This window comes from Bos taurus, chromosome 20, assembly GCF_002263795.3.
Source record: "Bos taurus isolate L1 Dominette 01449 registration number 42190680 breed Hereford chromosome 20, ARS-UCD2.0, whole genome shotgun sequence".
Taxonomy (NCBI): Eukaryota; Metazoa; Chordata; class Mammalia; order Artiodactyla; family Bovidae; genus Bos; species Bos taurus.
The window spans coordinates 35,958,096-35,974,532 of NC_037347.1; the positions used below are offsets into that span (position 1 = coordinate 35,958,096).

General features: G+C 48.6%; 1 protein-coding gene across 3 annotated transcripts in view; it reads right to left on the minus strand.

The window, feature by feature from the left end:
- Positions 1 to 9,643: 9,643 nt before the first annotated feature.
- Positions 9,644 to 16,437, minus strand: part of EGFLAM (EGF like, fibronectin type III and laminin G domains) — a 392,874-nt gene continuing 386,080 nt past the window's right edge. For all 3 annotated transcript variants that reach the window (XM_059878754.1, NM_001083478.1, XM_024981331.2), the window contains 3 exon segments: positions 15,166 to 15,249; positions 11,625 to 11,728; positions 9,644 to 10,802 (listed from right to left, as the gene is read on the minus strand). In XM_059878754.1, coding sequence (XP_059734737.1) covers positions 10,648 to 10,802; positions 11,625 to 11,728; positions 15,166 to 15,249 — 343 coding nt within the window. In that variant the 3' untranslated portion in view covers positions 9,644 to 10,647.

Below are 16,437 nucleotides of genomic sequence, written 5' to 3' on the forward strand. Positions count from 1 at the left end.
CCATCACCAACTCCTGGAGTTTACTCAAACTCGTGTCCATTGAGTCAGTGATGCCATCCAACCATCTCATCTTCTGTCGTCCCCTTCTCCCACCTTCTATCTTTCCCAGCATCAGGGTCTTTTCAAATGAATCAGTTCTTCGCATTAGATGGCGAAAGTATTGGAGTTTCAGCTTCAGCATCAGTCCTTCTAATGAATATTCAGGACTGATTTCCTTTAGGATGAATTGGTTGGATCTCCTTGCAGTCCAAGGGACTCTCAAGAATCTTCTCCAACACCACAGTTCAAAAGCATCAATTCTTTGGCACTCAGCTTTCTTTATAGTCCAACTCTCACATCCATACATGGCTACTGGAAAAACCATAGTTTTGACTAGATGGACCTTTATTGGCAAAATGTCTCTGCTTTTTAATATGCTGTCTAGGTTTGTCATAACTTTTCTTCCAAGGAGCAAATGTCTTTTAACTTCATGGATGCAGTCACCATCTGCAGTGATCTTGCAGCCCAAAAAAATAGTCTGTCACTGTTTCCACTGTTTCCCCATCTATTTGCCATGAACTGATGGGGCCAGATGCCATGATCTTAGTTTTGTGAATGTTGAGATTTAAGCCAACTTTTTAACTCTCCTCTTTCACTTTGATCAAGAGACTCTTTAGTTCTTTTTTACTTTCTGCCATAAGGTTGGTGTCATCTGCATATCTGAAGTTATTGATATTTCTCCCGGCAATCTTGATTCCAGCTTGTGCTTCTTCCAGCCCAGCGTTTCTCATGGTGTACTCTGCATATAAGTTAAATAAGCAGGGTGACAATATCCAGCCTTGATGTACTCCTTTCCCAATTTGGAACCAGTCTGTTGTTCCATGTCCAGTTCTAACGGTTGCTTCCTGACCTGCATACAGATTTCTCAGGAGGCAGGTCAGGTGGTCTGGTATTCCCATCTCTTGAAGAGTTTTCCACAGTTTGTTATGGTCCACACAGTCAAAGACTTTGCCATAGTCAATAAAGCAGAAGTAGATGTTTTTCTGGAACTCTCTTGCTTTTTCCATGATCCAGCAGATGTTGGCAATTTGATCTCTGGTTCCTCTGCCTTTTCTAAATCCAGCTTGAACATCAGGAAGTTCGCGGTTCACATATTGCTGAAGCCTGACTTGGAGAATTTTGAGCATTACTTTAAACCTTTTTCCCCTCCCTTCCTCAGCTAACTGAATCTTGGCTACAGAGCTGGTTCTTCACTTGGACTCAGCCTTCAGAAGCAGGGTGAGTCTGGGTGTCTTCCGGGCATTAAAGGCCTTGCACACATCCCCACCCACATTTTCCTTGAGTCCATGGAGAGGCAGGAAGACTTGAGGAGCCGAGTTTTAAGGACACATGGCCTTTCCTGGTCCCAGATTGCCCAAGGACAGAGCAGACGATGCACCTTCTTCAGAGATGTACCGGGGGTCTGATTTTCTCAATCACCATCTTAGGCTCCATTTTTTCCTGTGATCGATGCAGGTGTCACACCCCAGGCAGCAGCTGTCCTGGCTCCCCGCCAGTTTCACCTCTGACTCCCATGGTGACCCTGGAGAATTTTCTCCACCTCTCATATCACTCTTCTCAGCTCTGAGCTGTGGGTCTTACCTATGACCGGTTGTGAGGATTCCAGGTAATGTCCACAGTGCCCCCAAGAGAACATTTCACTATGTGACTCATGTCTCTGTCCTTTGAGAAACCTGGGATACAACTCAAGACTTTCTGACCAGCGCTTAAAGACGTCAGTGCCTTAAAGCTGGCTTAAGGTGCACCCAGGTTAGTGACATCTCCCAGAGGGGGCTAACCAGCCAGAGTCCTGCTAAGTAAAGCCTCTTCTCAGGGGTCGATGCTGTAGTCTTCACCTTTCTTCACTTGGGTAACTTCTTCCAGGTCTCAGTTTACATGTTGCTGCTCAGAGAAGTCTTTTAGCACCCTGGGAACCCCATCATCTGCCTTCCCAGCACCCCCACCTCTCAGGTTCTAGCACAATCCTAAGGCTTCATTTGATAACAGGAATTGAACAGCTGTGTCCACAGAGATTAGCATAGTGTCTGCCGCATCACAAATGCTTGATGAATATTCTTTAAATAATTGTGCCTTGAAAGCGAAAGCAGTTTAATGTGTTTTCCTAGATATTAGGTATTATCTTACAGAGAGGTGACCACCTGTGGGAGAGTCTCTGGGGCTAAGGGGAGGAGGAGAAGCCAGGGCAGTCCTTCTGGAGCTGGGAATCCCTTAGAAGAGGAAGAGGCTCCCCAGGTCAGCTGGGGGAAGCTCTGTTGTTTGTGGTAGATTCTCCTGTATTTGTGACATGCAGTTACCGTTTAGTCTCCCTCAAAGGAAGTTTGCCCTTGTGCTGTTATCTGACAAAAGCAGGTAAATGGGCTTTATGTGAAGTGACCACCGTTACAGTCCTCCCACCTAATGCCCATCGCCCACCTCCTCCTGTTTGGAAACGTATTTCACTCTCTCAGTCAAGTTCTTGACATCCTTCCAAGTGACAGAGGGATCCATTCCTATTCCCATCTCTCTTCTCCCAATTGCATATCTGCTTCTTTAGGAGGCAATCCTTGCCTGACCTCTCCAGCATTTACTTTGCAGGCAGGGGTCCTGGTACTTGCTGCCAGCTGCACTGTTTCCCCCCAGAACTGACACGGTTCTATTCTCTCACCCATAACCCTCAGGCCAGACATCCCCAAAAAAGAGCTGGACCCATGGTTCCAGACTTCTCCAAGTTTACAGCCTTATATTCAGAGAGAAGAGGGTACCCTTCCTCCAGCTCCAGCAAGGACTCTGGCTGGCCTGACCTGTGTCGTGTGTCCATCCCTGGTCCAGTCCTGTGGTTCAATAGATGTTCTATTTAAAGGCTACTTCTCCAACTATGACATAAAGTTAGAGGAGGACCAGTCCCCCTAAAGAAGGGAGGTGATACTCTGAATGGACAGAACAATAAATAATCACTACAGACTCACTGAAGAAAAGCTAGAGTAGATAAAAGGAAACAGAAAGAAAATTGCTCAGTCTTCTGATGCAGGATTAGCTATTTTTAACACTTTACTTTTTGTCCTTTTAGACATTTTTCCTGTGTGTATATATATTTACACATATTTTCATATATTGTACCTGTATGCATATATATATAATTACATTGTATATTCTATTTTGGAACTTGATTCTTTTACATCACATTTTGAAAATGTTTGCATATCAATAGAATATTTTATGGTGTTATTCTTTTCACATATATATAAAATCTCAATTTATAGATTAATTCTTTAAATTCAGCATTCTGGACATTCATACGGTTCACACTTTCCCTTGAATAATGGAGGACTTTAAGCTCAGATGAAGCTGTCTGGCACAGATTTTCCCAGCACTAAGAAGCAACGCTTGAATTTAGGTGCTGTTGGCACATGATGCTGGGGAAGTCCCAAACCACATTTCCTACGCTGTTAAGTGCAATCTTCACCACTGAGTGACTAGTGACGATTCTGACCTAATGCAGAATTCTCCCACTTATATGCCATTTCCTCTAAGATATTGGGGCAGCCAGCAGGAGCTCAGGTAAGGGCTACTCAGGGCTCAACCACTCAAGTCCATGCTGGACCCCTAGTCATTGGTGAAGCTTTCAGGATCCAGGGGAAATAGGATTTTGCAAAATTCATTGATATGTCTTTTTTTCTTTTTTTGACTGCACTGGGTCTTCGTTGCTGTGTGCAGGCTTTCTCTAGCTGTGGTGAGCGGGTCTAGTCTTCACTGTGATGCTCAGGCTCCTCACGGCAGTGGCTTCTCTTGTGGAGCACGGGCTTTAGGCACAGGGCCTCAGTAATTGTGTCACACAGGTTTTGTTTCTCTGTGGCATGTGGGATCTTCCCAGACCAGGGATCAAACCAGTGTCCTCGGCATTGGCAGGTGGATTCGTCTTTTTTCTTTAGTAGAAATTTTAAAAGATTGCTGTATTCTCTGGGAATCGTTCTTTTCCTGGCAGTCTTGGTTTGGCTCATGGTTTGGGGAAGTTGCAGGCTGTGGCAATTCTTCAGTTGGGACAGCACATGACTTCAAGTGTGCACTTGAAGAAAACAAAACTGGACTGGTGAAGCGTGGTCTGGAGGTGGGAGAGACTGGGAGCCAGAGTTGAAGAGGGTTAGGGGAGGCAGATTCTAAAATGGTCCTGAGACTTGATCCTGGATGCACACACCTGGTACAAACTCAACCCTGGAGTGTGGCTCAGCTGGTGTACAGGACAGGAAGTCACTCCCATGATTAGGTTACTCGTCAGTCGGCTGTGTGTTAATAGAAAGGGAGGATATCCCGGGTGGGCCTAACTAATCAGGAGAGCTCTTGGAGAGAGACCAGGCCTTTCAGAAAGACTGCTGGCTTTGAAGGAACAGAGAAGGTGCCCCATGGACTTGGAAGAGGGCCTGAGCCTGTGATGACCCCATAGCCCTGGCCCACGCTGGTTTGAGGAACAGAGTCTTCCCTCTGCTTTATATTCTCATTGTGTCTCTTCTGAGTTGGTTTGCATATAGTGAGTGCCTGTGGTGGTCTCGAGGTGCTCCAACAAGGCTTGTGAGGACCCAGGAAATCATTTTGCATTCCCACCCTCCATCCTGAAAACTTCAAAGCCTCCAAACAAACTCCAAACAAACCCCCTGAGTGCTGGAGGTTATTTGTGGAGAAGGCAAAGGAGAGAAGGAAAAGGCTTCCAGGCTTCCAGACCAGATCCAGTCACGTGACAGTGAATAAGGCCCCAGCCCTGGGGAAGTCCTCTTACCTCCCTTGCCCTCTCTAAGGAGCTGGACCTGGAAATCACTTAGCTTATTTTATTTCTGAGGGATGTGGTCCAGACTAGTGGGCATAACTTCTACTCTACTGGACAGTGTCCCCCATTTCATACCCACAGTTGCCCTGTGAACCGTAAGTTCTGTGAGAGCAAAGAATGCCTACAGCCTGGACAGGGGGTGGATGGGGGGCGGTCATCGTGCAGCCAGTCCCCCACTCCCTCTCCTCCACAGCCCTCTGGGTCTCTGCCTCTGTTTTCCTTCAGGCCATTTCCTAACAGGGCTTTCCACAGCTAATCCTCTGGCCTGGTGCCTGTTACTGGTGTTTCTAAATGAGTGTAGATGATCAAATTCCTTGCACTTCCTTGACCTCCTTCTCACGGATATTCCCACCCAAGTTCTCTTTCAGACAAGCTGGAAGTGCAGTCCCTTAGCACCAGGCTGTCCAAGGAGGTCAGAGCCTCAAGCCAGGCCCTGGCTTGGAGGTGAGCTGCTGGGACATGGTGGGGGGCAGGGGCGGTGGTGGAGGGGAGGGATACCACGTATTCCAAGATCTGTGTGCCTTGGATCTTGAGCAAGTCAGAGAGATAAAGAGTGTCAAAGAGCACTCATCCCAACTGCTGAGACACAGAGTTCCTCTCACATCTTTCCAGGAAAAGGCGAGAGCTCCTGGAGCCGCGCACTTTCCAGGATAAAGACGTCTCAGCAAAGGCAGGAGGAGAGGAAGATGAGGAGAGACAGGGAGTTTTCTCTGCTTCTTCCCCTGCTTTTGTACTTCTTGGCTTGGCCAGGGCCAGGCAGGGGACCCAGGGGGAGCACATCGATGTTTGGAAAGAGCTTAAGGCAACTCCCCCTGAGTGCTGGAGGTTATTTGTGGAGAAGGCAAAGGAGAAAAGGAAAAGACTTCCAGCCCAGACCTCACTGTTTGCCGGGGGCCTGAATCCCTCTCCGACGCAGAAGCTCTGGTCCCTGCTTCCAGGTTTGCTCAACCCAGAGTCCTGGCAATGGGAGAGCTCTGGGAGAAGGCAGATCTGGAGCTGTGATGAGAAGCTGGCAGGCAGACACTAAGGGACTGGCCCCAATCCCCCTCACCCACAAGACTCTCCTGCCAATGACAGCTAACCCGGGGGAGCCCCAGAATGCCACTGGGCAAGCCTGGGTGGGGCCCACTGGCCGCTGCATCTGACTGCGGGTCAGGTCAGGTGCTTCCACAGTGAAGCACCACGGTCGTGTCCTTGTGCGGGGACCACAGGCAAGTCACTTGGTCCTTCTGGCCAGCTTCTGTCTTTGCGTCCTATTGGCCTTGCCTGCCGGCTCCGGCTGTCATCAAAGGAGGGCTGTTTTTGAGATCAAGTATCTGAATGTTCTTACAATGTGAGGTTGAAGTGCAATTACTCACAGGGCCTGTCTCAGAAGCCAGACCATACTGCTGAACTGGATTAGTCATTTTGCTGCCTCTAAGCATACAGCCACCTATAAACTGGAACTTCCTAATGGCAGCCTGTCACTTCCACCGAGACCCACCAGTTGAATGCCTTCAGACCTGTTCTCCACATCCTCATCAAAGCTGAGGCAGGACCGCTGGTATTTTCTGAGCATATTTAAGGTGCACTGTAGAAACACCAAGGGATGATGCGGTGATGACACCAGCACCCCCCACCCCACTTCTTCATCTTGGGAGGTAACTCTGTGGGCCAGGCTGAGTTATTCGGGATTCTGATTTTGACTCCATGCCACCAGCCCTCTCCCCTCTGGGCTCCTTCGGGATGGCAGTCCTGGAGCTCTTCTTTCCTGCCTTTGACATGATAAACATAACCCCCTTTTCGGCTAAGGGACTGTCTGGCTGTTGCAGGGCACACATGTGCTCCACCTCCACCTTCAAGGGCAGCCACTGTGTATCCCTGGACTGGGAGGAGCTGGAAGAGGACCGGAAGGGAAACAGGAAGCAGGGAATGCTTTGTCCAAGCCCCTTTCCTTAAGGATGAACCACCTTTTCTGTGAGAAGCTGGAATTCTCTGCCTTTATTTTCCCAGCAGCCAGGTTCCCTCTCAGGGGTGAAGCAACCCTGGGGGTGGAGGGTTGGGAGGGGCAGGGCGCAGGGGGCTGGCTGTCAGGGCTCTGAGAGAGGCTGGGAGCCCTCCTATTCGCGATCCCCTTTTCCTTGGGGAACTCTCAGGGGATAAAAACAAGCTCGCTGAGAACCATATTTTTCTGGGTGAAAGGTGAAAAATGCAGCATTTCCTCCAAGTGGAAAGCACTGGGTCCGCCAGCTCTGGGCACATTTCCGAGATCTTCCTCCCACGCGGGGAGGAGGCAGGCAGCTCCTCACAAGGGGGAGAGGAGGAGAGGTGGGAGGTGGGTGGAAGAAGGGGAGGGAATCGGAAGGGAAGCACCAGTGGCTGACACCAGGGCTGTTGGGCGTGTGTGGGAAGCAGAGGGCCTGTTTGTGTTGGAGGAGCCTGGGGACTGGACAGAAGGCAAAAAAGGAGGAGCAGGGCAGCCGCTCAGGGTGTGCCTGACCCGCAGGGGCACCGAGCTCCCTGGACTCTGGGCCAGCGAGGGGACAAAGAAGACTCCACAGGCCTTCCTGAGAGATCCCACAGGCGAGCTGAGAGGAAACACAGGGTGCGTGAAAGTTAGTTTTCCTAAGAAAAGCAAGAACATTCCCCTCCCTGACCTCACCCCAGCCGTCCTTACTGAGAACACATGGGAAGTTCAGGGGAATTTTCTCAAATCCTGCTTGTGGGACAAAAGCTTTTCAGGAACCCATGCTTCATGATATCCTTCCTGGGCAGGACAGGGGTGGCTGGCATTAACCTCTGAGCTCACTGGCTGCTCCTCAAACCTCTTTGGGCAGCCAAGAGTCCAGCCAGCCCCCCGGCTCCTGCCTTCCATGGAGCCGCTGCCACAAAGCCACACACAGGTCCCATCCCCCGCCAGGCCCTGCTCCTCAGAAGGAACACGGCAGCAGGCGGAATGGGGACAACAGGGCGAGGCAGGCAGGGCTGGAGGCGGGGCTAGTCCCTCCCCACCTCAGCTGGGCTGTCACCGCAGCCTCCCAGGACTTGCTGCCCTGGACTCTGCACTAATGGCCCTGACTTCTCACTCTCCCTGAATCCCTGCCCGGGGCCATGCGACTTTGTAGTTGCTCTCACAATGGAGATAAGAGTCTATTCCTTCATCCCTAGACTCTATGGACTCGGACTAACACAATGTGGCAGAAGTGACGCGAGGAAGGGCCAATCCCAGGCTGTCAAAGGCCTTAGACCTCGATTCTGGTGCTCTCGCCCTCCTCCATCAGCATGCAAAGGGCATGGCAGGCTAGGTCACTGGTCCCAGCAGGAGGATGGAGCAGATCCCCGGCCACCTCCTCGTCCTAGCCAAAGCCACGCTAAGTGAGCCACTCTACACTTGTGAACAAGTCCCGCTGAGGCTGGAAGAACCGCCAAGTCAAGCTCAACCCCGATCAGCAGGGCTGCCAAGCCAACCACTTAAGGCGTGGAAGCAATCAGCACATCTCTGCGGTATGCCACTGAGGTTTTGTGGTTGCTTGTCAGGCAGCATTATCAGGACAATAGATAGCAGATACACTTAGCAAGGAACCTAGGGGAGCCACAGAGCCAGCCTGAGTTCTCCCTGGGTCTCTTGCTCACCTAAACCCCAATCTAATCCCTTAGCATCAGGACAAAGATTTTATCCTGCCAACCACCACTCCTTTTATAAAGTTACCCCGCGTTTCTTGATTTGGGGCCACTGAGAGGGTGAAGGAGCTTGCTCCCAGCTTGGTACATACCATCTCTTAGCCTGTTCTCCCATCCTGAGCCTCCCATGTGATCAGCTCCTCTTGGGGCCCCCTACTCTGGTGCCTTCTCACCCACAGCATCTCTACGGCTCTGACTCCATCACACGTCACCCCTCCCCTCCCAGCTCCTTTTGCATCCCACCCAGAGCAAGGCAGTTCAGCATCCTCATCAGCTCCAACACACACTCCCGGGTCCCCACCCCCAGGTTACTGCGTGTTTCCCTGGATAACAGTCATAGAGAGAAACAGCACAACTCTTCTGGCTTCAGCTCAGCTGAATAGTTTGCTCACTTTTTTTTTGACTGAAGGCAATTGATTCAAAATGTGACTCAACTGGAGTTGTGAAAGCAACTCCATTATATCTTGGAAGCCCTGCCCCTGGATGTTTCCAAGGAGACGGTGTTGAGGTGAGGGTGGGGGGGAGGTGGTGACACCCACCTTCCACCATGTAACTTTCTCCACACTGCACTCACAAGGTGACATTAGGTAGGAGAGGACAAACTGTTGTTACCTTTATTGCTCTGGGATGAAGCATCCCGGTCATCAAAGGTCCCCAAAGACAGGAGGCAGAAGGCTGAAATTCAAGGTGGATGTCTCTAGTTTATTTATTTATTTTTTAGAACTCTTAATGTGCCTAGAACCGTGCTTGGTCCAAAGTTTCAAGCCTTCGCTGAGAGCCTGCTGCACACGCAAGAGGAGAGTCACGGCAGAGCTACTCGTAGTCGCCTCTGTGAGTGGATCATATTTCCCTCCTCTTAGGTTGGTAGCAGCATTCATCTCACCTTCCTCAGCAAGCCCCAGCACGGGGGATCTGCCAGGGAGCCCGCCGTCCCCAGCGTCACTCATGAGCTGGCTAAGCAGCACCATGGTGACTCCCAAGGAAGCAACCCTGCTTCACTGATTCTTGTCCAGATGCTCAGACCAGGCCGAGGGTGCCCACTGCCCAGCCTCAGAAACACTGACTGCATTCGTGTCCATTTCTGGACACAGCCTTGGGAGGGAGCAGTAAGCCCTCCACGGGTGAATGAACAACCAAATGAATGCATGGTAGCCTTCATCTCTTTTATTCAAGTGTACTACAGACATCCCCCTCTCTCAAAACCAGGACAGTGACCCACCTCAGTAACACAGGTGCCTTCTCATCTGCTTGTTCGGGAAGCTTCATATTCGCCTCTTTGAGCCATCCTTTACCAAGAGGGAATGGTCAGCTCCCCAAGGTGCCCACCCCTGTGACCCACCCCACACCGCTGATGCCACGAAGGGCCCACACAAGTCTCCTTTGGGAGAAAATTCTAGGAAGTGTGCGAAGAACTCAGGGTCGTCCACTCAAACTCGCAAAAGTATACCGCATGGACAATCGGTAGCTATAAAAATATACGCATACAAAAGGAGAGCTACAAAATCATGGTGCCCATTTTCTGAGATTTGCATTATAAAAAGTAAGGATTTCTCATTAAAGGTAAACTTTCCAGGGTTGGCGGGGGGCAGCTTCATAATTATGATTCTATCTCTAGTCTCCCTTCATCCTTATTTTCATAGTCAGAGCACATTGAACCAGCCAGCGAGGAGGGGAAGGGGTTAATCCTAGTTATTCATGGGCCGAAGTGAGAAAACGGAGGGTCAAGGTTTTACAGTCATTCTGCTGTCAGTAAGAGTGTGATGAGTCAGGAGAGGAGAGAAGTATTTTAATACTGCCCTTTGGGTCTCTCTCTCTTTTTTTTAAAATGAACTATGAATCACAACACAGTCATTGAACTACAGCAGACGGGCTCGTAAATTCGCCTTGATGTGTGCTCTCTGGCAGCCACCACACACTCAGTGGACAAAGTCTCATGCTTCCTACACAGAGTGTTCTGTTGGGCTTGGCCCACAGAGTGTCAGCAGGAAAGGCCACCGAGGGACTCCCGCCTCGGTTCTAGTTTCCCATCAGGGTGAACTTGCTCCTTGAGGACAAGACACACTCCTGGTCCCCACGCCTGTGTCAGGCAGGGTCTCGGGCCCCTGGGACTCTCAGGATAGAAGGCTCGGTCTTCTGGGCAGGGCCAGCTGGTGTTACTTGGCTCCGCAAGTGTTGATGTTTTTCCCATCCACGGCATCTTCCACCAGGGAAATGTGGTAATCGGTGGACAGGGTGAAATGAGAAATGCAGCCCACGAGGCCTCGCATGTACTGCCTGTTAGTGTGCAGAGCGATTTCCTTCATTCCACCTGCCAGGAAGCAAGAGGGAGATGACCTGAGCCAAAGAGGAGGACGTCTCTGTAGGATGCTTGAGTGGCTACTGACCAACACGTCCCTCAACTGACAGGACAAGGTAAGGGTGCTGAACCTAGAACTTTGGACATCGCATCTAGTCCATAATTAACCTTGAAGAGACAAGTTGACTTGGATCAGTGAGATACACAATCAGAGCCGTTAAGTATCTACCTCATACATGATTTTCTGACCTAGCTGACCACTTAAAGCAACACAGTACCTGGTGAATTTGGGGGGAAAAAAAAAAGAAATGCTGTATAATGTCAACAATACATAGTATGTGATAAGAGATGATGCCATCTTAAACCAAAAGAAACACATTGATGTTGAATGCTTTCAATTAAGTTCACTTTTAGGCAATATCCTACAGGCAGAGGTGTCTTTCCATGTTTATGTGTCTGCATTAGCGGGTTCTAAGCTATTTATAAAAATACCACTCATTCTAATTCTGCGAGGGGCCAGAAAGACAGATACTCCTTCCTCCAGGAGAATTCCAGGAGCTATATTTAGCAGGTTCCTGTTCTATAAACAAGCAAGGTTTTCCTGGTGGATTGGTCCACAGCACAAAACCATCTAAAGTGTTTCCTGACCCTTCAGCCATGAGTCAGAAGTTCAGAAAATGGAAGAATGGAATATCTGAAAAGTTTCCTGATTTCCAAGTATTTGACTGATCCAGTGAAGTGCACGACTTTGGGAAGCCCCAGCATAACAAAGGGAAGACTAAGAAGAAAAGGCACTGGATAGCTGAGGTTCTGCTGGAGGTCAAGGTCACTTACCCACATACAGAGCTCCGTTGATGTTGAGCTGCCTCATCATGCCAGGTGACTTGCCTGTTCTGGCCCCATAGTCATCCACGGTTATCTTTCCTGATTGGCCATCCCTGTAAAAACCACCACCAGCTTTGGAGCTTCCTTTAATCATTCAATCATGTACTCATGTTAACAGAAATGTATTCAAGTCCTCACTAAGCACCAGGCACTGTACTAAATGATGGAGCTGTCAAAATGAAACAAACCAAGAAATCACCCAAATTCCTGAGGCCAAAAAAAAAAGAAAAAATTGCCAGTGATCAGTGTCACCACTCTATGGTAGAAGAATGCCCAGGTGCTGTGAAATCCTACCGGAGATGGAGAGAAAGCCAGGGGAAACTTCTCAACAAAGATTCTGTCTGAGATGCATTTTGAAGGCTGGGTGAGTCAGGTGAAGGAGCAGGGTAATGCAAACAGGAAGTGGCAACCGCAAAGAGAGAAAAGACACGGGGGTTTGGACAGTCTGAGCATACAGAATTCCAGAGGTGGGAATAGAATAGGAAAATGTGAAGCCAGAAGCAGATGTTGAGGGGCAAAAGCTTAGAATTTATTCCGAATGTGGGATGGAACCAGAGAACTTTAATGGGAGGAGTGGTGGTGACATGGTGACACATGGTGATGTTATTCTAAGCACAGTGAGAAACCAATGTGGCAGTCCCCATCGGCGGATCACTCTCGGGGAGAACAAAGAATGGTTTAGAGGCTTCTAAAGGACCCATGTGGTGCATGCATGCATGCTCAGGCGTGTCTGACTCTGCAACCCCATGGACCATAGCCATCCAGGCTTCTCTGCCCATGGGATTCTCCAGGCAAGAATACTGGAGTGGGTAGCCATTTCTTCCTCCAGGGGATCTTCCCAACCCGCACCTCCTGCAGCTTCTACATTGGCAGACAGATTCTTTACCACTGCGCCACTTGGGAAGCCAAAGGACCCAGAGTCACCCCAAAGTGGCAGCAGGATGGAGGTGCTCCTCTGTGGCAAGGACTTTGCATTTTAAGGGGTTTCCAAGAACCAGCCACACCTCTTCTTCTTTCTTCTCCTCCTAAAATGAGTTCTTTCTTGTCTTTTACTGTTCCTTTTTTTTTTTTTTTTTTGATAGCCATCACTTCTTGTTTCTCAGGTTAACAGAAACAAGAAACTCTTATCTCTCTGATGATGTGAATATCATTTTTTTTTCATTCATAGTTTGTTTCCTCCAAGTTGCTTTGTTCTATGTATCTGTTCTGATATCCATGTTTGATATTGGAGATTTTTTTCAAATGCTTAGTGATCCCCGATTGCCACTCCACAGTTCAGTGCTGAGGACTGAGGAGGAGACTGGAAGCCCTGTGGGAGCCGCATGTGCAGGATAGCTTCTGTGACTGTATTGTGATCTGGTGCAACCACTGGGGGATACCTGGATTTCCTACTCTACTGTGGGGTACAGGCCTGGCTCTCAGCACTCTGGAATCTCAATGGGGGAAGATTTATAGGGCTCTTAATAGTCAACACAGAACTTTCACATAGTTTCCAGTATTAATATAGACAGAGTAGACTAGTCCAATGTTTAGCTATACCTAATGTCTCCCATTTCAAAGACCCTTATTCATTTTCTCCAGAGAATTGACTTTCATTATTCTTCCATGGGGAGGGAAAGGGCAGCATGCCAGCTATATGAAGTAGAAGGAGCTTGGGGTCTAACACCTTAAGTAAGATTTTTAAGCCAATCTGTTTTCGGCCCCTCATTTACCTTCCAAAACTTCTGGGCCCTACTCCTTTTGTGGGGGGAGTGGGGTATAATGATAGAAATCTGGTTGCCTAAATCTCATTTATTGATAGCAGCTCTTCTAGCAACTAGCTTTAGAGATATTTCTAGCCTGTTCTATAATCACCCTTGAGACCACACAGCTTCCCCGTTTTGGGTATGCTTTTTCAAAATCTCATACCAGAAGGATGTGATGGGCAATGCCTTGCCTGCTGTGACGGCTTTTCCCCATTACTCTAAAAATTCCATTTTCCACACTTTATTTCATCAGTTCTAAGAATTTTTCATTTTTAATATGTACAAAATGAGGATATACTTTATAATCAATGGCATCTTAGATTTGAAAAATGTAAAGTGAAGAACCTAGAAGCCACCTAGTCTGAAGGATCTTGGAATTGAGCTGGAGTATGAGCAGTTTGAGGCTTCCCCAGGGGCTCAGCGGTAAAGAATCAGCCTGCAATGCAGGAGACCTGGTCCGATCCCCGGGTTGGGAAGATCCTCTGGAGAAGGGAATGGCTACCTACTCCAGTAAATATTCACTACAGGAAGACATCTCTTTTTAACAAGTCAGAGTTGGGGCTTCATCAAAATCGCTCTCTCAAGGACTTTCAAGGTCACCCGGACAGCTGACGGGCACAGGTCTGCCTCTGTGCCCTGCCACATCCTTTGGAATCGAAGGAAGCACAATGGGAAGAAGAACGGGGTCCAGCAAGACTACTCCCATCATAGCCTGTACATGGACTGCGTGGAAAACACCGTGGTGGGCCCATGTTTCCCAAGCTTCACTCATGACCTCGCCTACTGACCTCCCCAGAAAGTACTATGGTATATTCTCAGGGAACCTGAGCCAAAGACTGTTCAGCTCATCTCGAGACCTGCATCAAGCGTGGCAGGACTGACATTTCTTTATACAGCTGAATTAGGACCTGCTAATCAGTTTCTAAAAATATATTTTTAGGGATAGATACATAGCAAAACTAATTTCAAAGGAATGATTCACCCTAAATCAATTAGAAGTGAGGGTAGTGAGCTCTGTGAGCAGGGGGAGGATGTGTAATTGGGGCAGGGTACACATGGCTTCTAAGATTCAGGTAATGTAATGTCAAAAAAACAAAAAAAGGTGGGGGCAACTGCTTGCATAACGAGAATAGAAGCATTCCTCAAAGTCTGCTGCTGCAGCTGCTAAGTCGCTTCAGTCATGTCTGACTCTGTGTGACCCCAGAGATGGCAGCCCACCAGGCTCCCCCGTCCCTGGGATTCTCCAGGCAAGAACATTGGAGTGGGTTGCCATTTCCTTCTACAATGCATGAAAGTGAAAAGTGAAAGTGAAGTCACTCAGTCGTATCCGACTCTTAGCGACCCCATGGACTGCAGCCCACCAGGCTCCTCCACCCATGGGATTTTTCCAGGCAAGAGTACTGGAGTGGGTTGCCATTGCCTTCTCTGTCCTCAAAGTCTACCTGTCCTGAAGTCTTATCTCACTATAGAGATATCTAGATCTCACTAGATGACCAGACCCTCCTCCAGTTTAGCCATCATAAAATTCCTTCTCCAAAAGGCCTTTGTTGAGTGAAGATTGGGAGTTCAGCCTTTCTGACCTGCAGTGTTAGTGATGGGCACGGGGGGAGTTGGTACCGAGATGCCCTAATGAGTGGAATCAGGGATACTGGGATGCCAGGCCAGGTGGGGGAACAGGAAGTGGGACTACAGGGACTTGGAGAGCACTCCCATCAGCTCTGTCTCATGCTGTGACAGGTACTCACCGAACGGCCTTGACTCGATGCCACCGACCATCGTTGAATGAGCCATTCACCATGATGGATGCCACACCACTGCCCAGGTTATAGCTAAAGGCGTCAGAGAAGAACAAGACAGAGAACAGAAAATAGCACTGACACACAGGCAGACGGTCATTCATAAATGATTCTCAATGAGAAAGCTCTCTGGAGCTCAGAAGGTAGTTTCTTTAATACAAAACAATGCTAAAAAGACACTAGGTTCCCAAATTAGGCCATAAATGATCAAAACTGATTTTTTATTTTTTAATTGTGGTAGAATTTACGATCAACCTTTTTTTTTTCTTGGCCATACTGTGCAGCAAAGAGGATCTTAGTTTCCTGACCAGGTATTGAACCTCTGCCCCCTGCATTGGGAGCATGGAGTCTTAACCACTGGACCTCTATCGAAGTCCAGACTTAATCATTTTTAAGTGTTCAGTCCAGTAGTGTTAAGTATATTCACATTGCAGAGTAAACAATTCCAGAACTTTTTCATCCTGTAAAATCAAAAATCTGTACCCATTAAACAACTTCCCATTTCCCCCTCCCCCAGTCCATGGCAACCACCATTTTACTTTCTCCTTCTGTAAATTTGACAATCCTAGGTACCTTATAGTAGGGTCAAACAGTATTTGTCTCTTCGTAACTGGCTTTTTTCACTTACCATAATGCCCTCAAAGTTGATTTATTTTAGGCTCCATGTATACTATTACTGTATAAGGAAAAAGAAGGACTTTATCATTTGTAAGGTGTTGTACTAGGTTGAACAGTATCCCCCCAAAATTAATGAACACCCAGAATCTAAGTGAAAAGCGAAAGTGTTAGTCGCTCAGTTGTGTCCGACTCTTTGCAATCCCATAGACTGTAGCCCGCCAGGCTCCTCTGTCCGTGGGATTCTCCAGGTGAGAACACTAGAATGGGTTGCCATGCCCTCCTCCAGGGGGTCTTCCCGACCCAGGAGTTGAACTTGGGTCCAGAAACTCGGAGAAGCCTGGTGGGCTGCAGTCCGTGGGGTTGTGAAGAGTCGGACTCGACTGAGCGACTTCCGTTTCACTTTCATGCATTGGAGAAGGCAGTGGCAACCCACTCCAGTGTTCTTGCCTGGAGAATCCCAGGGAAGGCAGAGCCTGGTGGGCTGCCGTCTATGGGGTCGCACGGAGTCGGACACGACTGAAGTGACTTAGCAGCTTAGCAGCCAGAAACTCAGAAAGTGAACTGATTTGGAAACAAGGTCTTTGCATATGCAATTAGTTAAGA